Consider the following 7,896-nt stretch of genomic DNA (forward strand, 5'->3'; position numbering starts at 1 on the left):
AAGCACACACCCAGTCTTGACTGCTTCCAACCATGCCTCAGTTTTCCAGTGTGAACTCCTACGATCCCCATGCCCTGAACAAGCACCCCTCTGTTCAGTCTCCGAGAGACCCAAGTGCATCCTGGGTTGGGGTCGGAGATGGAGACAAACCAAACACGGAAAAGCGAGTATGAGCCAAGCATGCCCTGGCAGAACAAGCCTGGACTTGCTTGGCGCCCACAGGTAGGGCCTCAGCAACATTGGGCACCTACTTGGGAAAGGAGAGAACGGGGTGGGGCTGGGTACCTGAGTCCTAGCAGCTGCTCTACCCTAAAGGAAACAAAATGACCTGATTCTAATCTTGGGCTTCAGGGAAGAAAAAAGAGGGTGAGGGCAGGGCGGTGGGACCAGATGCAAGAGAAGATTGGAAGACGAGATGCCTGGGGCTGCATGGAGGAGGGGCCTGGGCACAAGATGCCACTGCTCCTTTTGGATTCTGGTTCGGTCTCCCCCACTCAGAGCTGCAGAGACCTACCCCCAGGGCTTACATCATCATTTCTTAGCCTAGAGGTAAGGTAGGTCCAGACCCGCCCCTTCTTAGCTTCCTATAAGAACAGCTGGGGACCTGGGAATGCAGGGTCAGTCATCCATCCATCATGAAGCCTTCCATGAAACCTGAGACCTTCCTGCTGGGCTCCGCCCTGCTCTGCACCCTCCTGGGTCTGGGTAAGTGACTAGCGCTCTGGATTCCTGGGACCCTCAAAACAAGGAGTATGAGAGAACATTCTGCCATGTCCTCAAGGGAGAAGGGGAAGAGGATGTGTCCTAGGAACTGAAATTCATGGAGAAGGCAGAGGGTAAAGGGCAGAAAGCCTGGGTCCCCAAGGGAGGAAGGGCTAAAAAAATGTGGGTTTAAATCTCTGTGAAAGGATGGGTTTGGATGGGTTCTGCTCCCTGTATCCCAGGCAGTGTCTCCAAATAAGACACCTACATTCTGGAAAATCAGAGAGTATGATTAGTATTTGTCATTGGTATGAAAAAACATGAGGCGAGGGTGAGAGATTTCCTTCCTCCCATGACTCTAAGGAGCTCAGGTCCCCAGTGTCCTCCTCCCTCAGATATAGGAGTTCAGGCAGCTCCACTTTCCCCAGGACCAAGTTACCTTATGTCTGGACCCCTGCTGCCTGCTCTCTCAAGACCAAGGAGTCCAGGCCCTTATCCTCTTAGTCCTCGATCTTTCTTTTTGAGCTGGGATGCAAATCCCCTCTCAGGTACCACTGCCTGAGCTCCCACTGCCTACCAGACTCAGACAGCCTGGTACCCACACGGAAGGTGATCCCACTCCCGAGAACCAGGTGGACGGGAAGGTTCACACAAGTCCATGAAGGACTTCCCCAGTGTTTCAGTGCAGAATCTGCCTGCCAAAGCGGGGGACACGGGTGCAATCCCGGGTCCAGGAAGCTTCCACATGCATTGGGGCGACTAAGACCCTTCACCACAACTACTGAGCTCATGCTCTAAGCCTGTGCTTTGCAACCGGTGAAACCAACACAAATGAGAAACCCAGAACCGCAACTAGGGAGTCGCCCCTACTCAACGCAACTAGACAAAAACCAACAGGAAGCAGGAACCCAGCACAGGCAACAAGAGAAAAAAGAAAATTAAAAATATAAAAAAAATTTTAAGTCCATGGAAAACTTCAGCAGGACCCCTCAAGGTCCCTTAGCTTTATCAGCGGGTCTAGCATCCCACGTCCCCAGCCTTGTAATTACATAAACTTGCTCCCTGATCGGACTTGCTTTCTGCCTTGCCCCAGAAAGCAGCTTTGCTCTCAGGACCATGGCATCCCTGCTGAGCTTCCAACAGATCCCTATTCAGCGGCCACTGTCCTGCCCATGAATAACCAGGGAGACACCAGAACTTTTCCTTCAGACCCCGCAACGCCATCCCCGTCTGGATTCGGGAGTCGTGGCCCACAGACTAAGGCGCCTTTCACTAGAGCCCCGCTCTCTAACTGCAGGGTACCCGCTAAGCTGTGAGGTGTGTACCAGTGACGGTCCCAACTGCAGTGGAAAACTGCAGACTTGTGCCCCGGATGAAGACTCCTGCATGGTTGTCTTGACTGAGAGCTACAGAAGTAAGTGGGCAGGGGCTGGTATCAGATGCTGGGGAGGTGGGCGGCAGATACCACCATGCATGGGGAGGAACCTTTGAGTGATGAGTATGTCAGGAAAGAGGGAAAGGCAATCTCGAGGTGGGTGTTGAACAGAGAATCTGGTGGAATGACGGAAACCACTATGGCCAAGAATTTCTGAAGATGAGACTCCAAAGAGAGGAGGAGGAGGGGCAGATACAGACTTTGTTACCAAAGAAGGAATTAGGAAAGCAAAGGACATGGGGGAAGAGAGAAGTCCAGAGAAGGGGGAAATCTAATATGTAAAAGGTGAGGGGTGGGTGTACAGCAGACTTGGGTGAGTTGCAAAGAATGTGATCAGGTTGATTCTCTTGGGCTGCGAGGGGTCTCCCAGAGATGTGGGATGTTAAGCTATTATTCCTGAAGAGAAAGCGGGAGATACGGGGGCTGGTTTGAGTTGGGTGCAAGCTCAGTTGTGTCTGACTCTTTGCGACCCCATGGAGTGTAACCCACCAGGCTCCTCTGTCCATGGGATTTTCCAGGCAAGAGTACTGGAGAGGTTTGCCATTTCTTCCTCCAGGGGATATTCCCCACCCAGGGATGGAACCTGCGTCTCTTGCATCTCCTACATTGGCAGGGGGGTTCTTTACCACTGCACCCCCTGGTGCTGGGAGGCGGCACACGAGATCCCACCCATGATAAGGTCATCAGGGAGAAAACCTGACAGGCAAGTCGGATCAGGTTTTCAAGGGTTTCTAAAAGGCCAGCTCACGAGATCCCACCCATGACAAGGTCACGAGGAGAAAGCCTGACAGGCAAGGCAAATCAGGTTTTCAGGGATTTTGAAAAGCTGCCCCCGGCACTCACCTTAAAGATGATACCTGTCTTTCTGATGCCTGCCTCAACAGACTACTCCCTAATTTCTGTGACACAGGCAGAAGGCCTTCCCCGATCTCTTCCCAAATAAGGATCAATTTAGAACTTTAATCAATAAGTTTCCCAGGTGGTGGTATTTTATGAGATTATCCAGGGTGAAAGGAGTGTTTTAATTTAAACTCCTTTGCTGGTAGTTTGTTAGCCAAATGTATTTATGCCCTTGGTACTAATATGCATGATTGCTTATAATATCCTAATCATAAAATAGCATAAAGAACCTGATTATATAAAAGCCCTAATAGACATAGAGCATTTTTGAGGGGTGAAGGAGTCCTATTAGAAAACACAAAAAAAATTATTCTAAAAGTAGCTATTGGGTTAACATTTGCTTGCTGTGTTTTGCTTGCTGTGTTTTGTTTTAATGTGATAAGATTGTGTTATAGAAACCATTGTTAATATAGTTAAAGATCTAGAGAAATAAGAACTTAGCCCTAGTGTGGTAACAATGAGATGGTTGTTAATTGTCAGCCAAGAGTGCTAGGCAGAAGCTGCCTCATCAAAGTCGCAGAGTCAGTCTGGGATAAACTTCTTAGATAAACGCAACTGACAATTTCTGCAGAAGGATTAATTTTTGTGTTAACAAGGTTATACTTCTACTCTGTACTGTTGCCCTATGAGACTGCTACCTTTAAGTTAAGGTCACCATAGAAACAGAAAATAGGTTTACATTCACCTGACCTGCATAAAATATTAATAGGCCCCAAGGCCAGAAGATAATGTACAAGACCCTCATAAACAAAGAAGTATGCAGAAAACACCCTGGTTTCGTGAAGAACAAGCTGATGTAATGTTAAACTATCTTCCCCTTAGAAATGTACTAATTTAGGGTATAAACCCCACGGTAAAAAAATTCAGCATTGCCAGACTCTGCTGCACCCCCCGTCTGGTGTCTCTCTTTCTCTCTCTCTCTCTCTCTCTCTCTCTCTCTCTCTCTCTATCTATCTCCCTCACAGACTTGGCACTATCAAGGCTGGTCTCACGTGTCTTCTCTCTCTCTCGCCAACGCCGTTCATCCTGAGGGTACCACCTGGATCCTGCCGAGGCTGGACCCTGGCACCCTGGGATTCCCAAATTTGTCATAGAGAGAGAGACATATAAGGACAGAGGATCCCTGGGCACAGTCCATGAGGTCGCAAAGAATCGGGCACAACTGAGCCCTACACACCCAAACACGTGGTGTACAGAGCAGAAACCCTAGGCCTGGAGGAGACACCCTAGCTGTGGTGGGGAAGGGGAAGGCCAGGGAGACTGGAAGAGACCACTTCAGGCAAGACCTGAGAGTAGCCAAGGAGGGCAGCATGAGACCATAGGTAGGAAATCTGGGGAGTGACCCTGGGAAATCTGGAAGAGTCTACCTTAGATGGAGAAGGAAATGGGTGTGACAGCAGGTGGGGATGGCGGCCCCATCCCAGCATTTGGTGGAAGGAACTCCAGGGGTCAGGGGAGGGCTGAAGACTGGAAGAGACCATTACAGAGGATTGGGGTTAGTTACAGGTGGTCTGGAAAAGACCACTCCAGGTGTGACCCCTGCAGGATGGCAGTGGGGTGTCCCTGGGGTGGAAGGGGCCACTCTGCAGAGTCCAGCACAGCCTGGGGACAGGGGGAGGATGGGGTGCATACCTGATAATCCATTCAGATGATGCCCCAGGCAGAAAGGGGGCTTGAATGTGGGTAGCTGGAAGAGACCTCTCTAGACAGCAGTGGGCTGGAGCTACTATCAGGTAGGGGAGACAGCCCAGGGCAAGGGTCCAGACCGGGGGCCACTGAGCCTTCTGCCCACGGTCATCCTGCAGAGGGCTCGTTGGCGGTGACCAGCTACAAGGGGTGTGCGAAATCCAGCGAGTGTGACTCAGGATCCTTCGCCATCACCATGAACACTGAGAACTACATGGGGTCCAGGAGGCGCTGCTGCCAGGACGATGGGTGCAACAAGGAGCCCATGCCCGGTAAGCCCCGGCTGAGCCCCACAGCTGGAGTCCCTCCCTGCCCACCTTCCCCCGCCAGAGCCGGCTGTGAGCACCTGCTCCTGACCTGCCCTGTACTCAGGGACGAGCGTCCTCCTTGCGCTGAGCCTTGGTTTCTTCTCCTGTAAACTGCAGTGTCCAGAGACTTCCCTGCTGGTCCACCGACTAAGTCTCCACGCGCTCTCTGCAGGGGTTTGATCCCTGGTCAGGGAACTGGATTCCTCATGCCGCAGTTAAGATCCAATGCAGTCAAATATTGTTTTCTGAAAATGCAGTGTGCATTAGCAACTGGTGTCCCCTGAGTGGTTGTGATGTTGGGAAAGGGACTAACGTCTCCGATTACCTTCCCCTCCACCCTCCTCTTCAGCGATCGTGAGAAACCACACAGAGAATGGCCTTCGGTGTCCTTCCTGCATCGCTGCCTTTACGGAAACATGCACTTCGACTCAGGAAGCGGTCTGCGTTGGTGAGGAAACCCACTGTGTCGCCGTGTCTGGCCTCGCACAGCCTGGTAAGGGGCACCTGGAATTCGGGAGGAGGGCACAGGGATTCCAGACAGTCCCAGAATTGCAGCCTCATTCTTCCAGATTCTAAGGGAGAGAGTGGCTCCAAAGATCTGGGGGAGAAGGTGCCTGGGGCACGTGACCCTGGACTAGGAGGAGGGAGGCATTGGAGATCCTGACTGTAGTCTATAATCCCCTCCCACAGGTATCAAATTTGCGGCCCGGGGCTGTGGTACGGAGACCGCCTGCCACATCAAGCCTGGGACCTTGGTGCCCTCAGGCTCTCGTTTGTTGACCATCAAGAAGACCAGCTGTCGTCCAAGCCCCCAGGCTTCTGGCAAGGCTGAGTGAAGAACTGAGGCCCACGTGGTGTCTGGTCTCCATTCATTGTCAGCTGTGTTTCTAGAAATTTCTACAGTTCCCATGTGTCTTATAAATTAAGCAAGTTAACAGAGCAATCCTGAGTCTTTGTGATGTGATGCATTTCGGGGAGATGGGATGAGAAAAGCAGGGGTCTGAACCCTTGGGAACACTATCTATGGAAGAAAGAAATGGAAGATGCTACCTCTTCTTAAGGGATTACTTCTTGCTTGGTCCCCATGCTAACTGTTTTCCATGCAGTACCTCATGTCATAATCACAACTCTGTGAAGCTGAAAGTATTGCCCCCATTTTACAGAGGAACACACTGAGGCAAGGATTGTGGTGTCACTTGTCTTTGGTCAAACAGCTGGGAGGGTCAGACTCCAGAGTCCATGATCACCTCTCCTAGTTAACCTGTTTTTGCCCCAGAGTTCATGTTTGTAAAATGCAGAGATAATAGCTATTACCTCAAAGGGCTGTCTTAAGAGTCCAATGAAAGAACACGAAAAAAGGACTCCGTGCAGTGCCTAGCACATTTAAGGGGCTTCCCTGGTGGCTCTGACGGGAAAGAATCTGCCTGCCAATGTGGGAGACGCAGTTTGATCCCTGGGTCAGGAAGATCCCCCGGAGAACGGCATGAGAACCCACTCCATGATCTTTGCCTGGAGAATCCACAGACAGAGGAGGCTGACAGGCTACAGTCCACGGAGTCACAAAGGGTCAGACCCCACTGAGTGGCTGAGCACCCTGCACTAGCGCCTTGAAGGCAGCGTGGGTTCTGGGACAATGCGTCTGGCCAAAGAGTTACCATCCTAATAGCTGCCACTTCCTCAGTGGCATGTGTGGCAGCTACTAGACTCTGGCACCCATCAGGATAGTCTGGGTTGTGTGACAGTAACAAACTGGTCCCTAAACTCGGTGGTTTAAAACACCAAAGGTGTATTAGTCTGTTCATGCTGAGCAATGTTGTGTAGCAAACCATGCCCCACTTGAGACTTGTAAAAACAAACATTCTTCTTCCTATGGGTTTGTAGGTATCTGGGGTAGCTCTGTTTCTGGCTGTGCACTGGTCGGCTTGGTTCCAGTCTGGGAGGGGGACTCTAGTTCACCTCCGTGGAGTCTTCTGGATATGTGACTCTCTGGTTAACGTCCTTCTCATGGCAGATGACAGGGGCACAAAACCCAAGTGCACCAAAGGTCCCTGCGGAGGTTTGGGGGTGTGCAGGAATTATATCCTTCACACAACCCCACCACCCCTCCTCTACAGGGACCCTGGGGTCCTCACCCTCCATCCCTCCTCCCTCTGACCCTGAAGACTAGGCTTCCAGCTGACAGAATCCCAAGCATCTTCCACCCCCCTGAAACCCAAAGAACAGACACACAACAGAATTTCTATTTTTTTATTCGCTCCTCCAAGAAATACCACAGGGAAAGCCAACCTTGATTCTCCGGGCTTCATGGTTCCTCACCTCAATGGAAACAAATTTATCGTTATCCAGACAAGTACAAACTTCAGCTAAGCTGAGGAGGCTTTTGGACCTCCTCTGCTTCTGCCAGTGGCAACACCAAGATTCAACATGTTTCCTTGAATTCCTCCCTTCAAGGGCCTGCCAGCATGCAGGTGCCGCATAGACTCTCGGTGAGGGCAGCCAGTGACTCCTCCACAAGGGAGTCTTCCATCTTTTCTATTTGGATGCTCCCAGAGACAGATGCCTCGCTACCAACTTGCTGCCTCCAGAGCCTAAAATTCAACCCTTTGAAAAGTCATGATTTAAAAGGCAACCGTTCCAAAAGAGAGTCGTGACACCCAAGGGTGGTGACACACAGCTGTGTGAACAGGATCAACACAGGGGGACGCTGACACATGAAATAAAGCGGGTCTTGCTTTCTGAGATTTGATCCAGGCAGGAGGCCCCTTGGCAGGAGGGTAGACAGAATTTGGAAGAGGGAAGCGCAGGGTGGAGAAGTCAGACAGGGTCAAGTCAGAGATGGTGTCAGAGAGGAGGGCACCCTGAGCA

General features: G+C 51.2%; 1 protein-coding gene across 1 annotated transcript; it reads left to right on the forward strand.

Annotated features, from left to right (window-relative positions):
* Window positions 1-635: 635 nt before the first annotated feature.
* Window positions 636-5,867, forward strand: LOC133053701 (phospholipase A2 inhibitor and Ly6/PLAUR domain-containing protein-like). Its single transcript, XM_061138225.1, has 5 exons — window positions 636-705; window positions 2,000-2,116; window positions 4,843-4,995; window positions 5,381-5,524; window positions 5,722-5,867. Exons 1-5 carry the CDS (start codon window positions 636-638, stop codon window positions 5,865-5,867), a joined length of 630 nt encoding a protein of 209 aa, XP_060994208.1.
* Window positions 5,868-7,896: the final 2,029 nt, after the last annotated feature.

Source organism: Dama dama, unplaced genomic scaffold (assembly GCF_033118175.1).
Source record: "Dama dama isolate Ldn47 unplaced genomic scaffold, ASM3311817v1 ptg000163l, whole genome shotgun sequence".
NCBI classification, from domain to species: Eukaryota; Metazoa; Chordata; class Mammalia; order Artiodactyla; family Cervidae; genus Dama; species Dama dama.

Excerpts from the sequence above, each read along its gene's own strand:
- LOC133053701 (XM_061138225.1), top strand. The coding sequence starts at position 636 with ATGAAGCCTTCCATGAAACCTGAGACCTTCCTGCTGGGCTCCGCCCTG. Across the intron at positions 706-1,999 it reads CTGCACCCTCCTGGGTCTGG|GGTACCCGCTAAGCTGTGAG; the intron begins GTAAGTGACTAG and ends CTCTAACTGCAG. Across the intron at positions 2,117-4,842 it reads CTTGACTGAGAGCTACAGAA|AGGGCTCGTTGGCGGTGACC; the intron begins GTAAGTGGGCAG and ends GTCATCCTGCAG.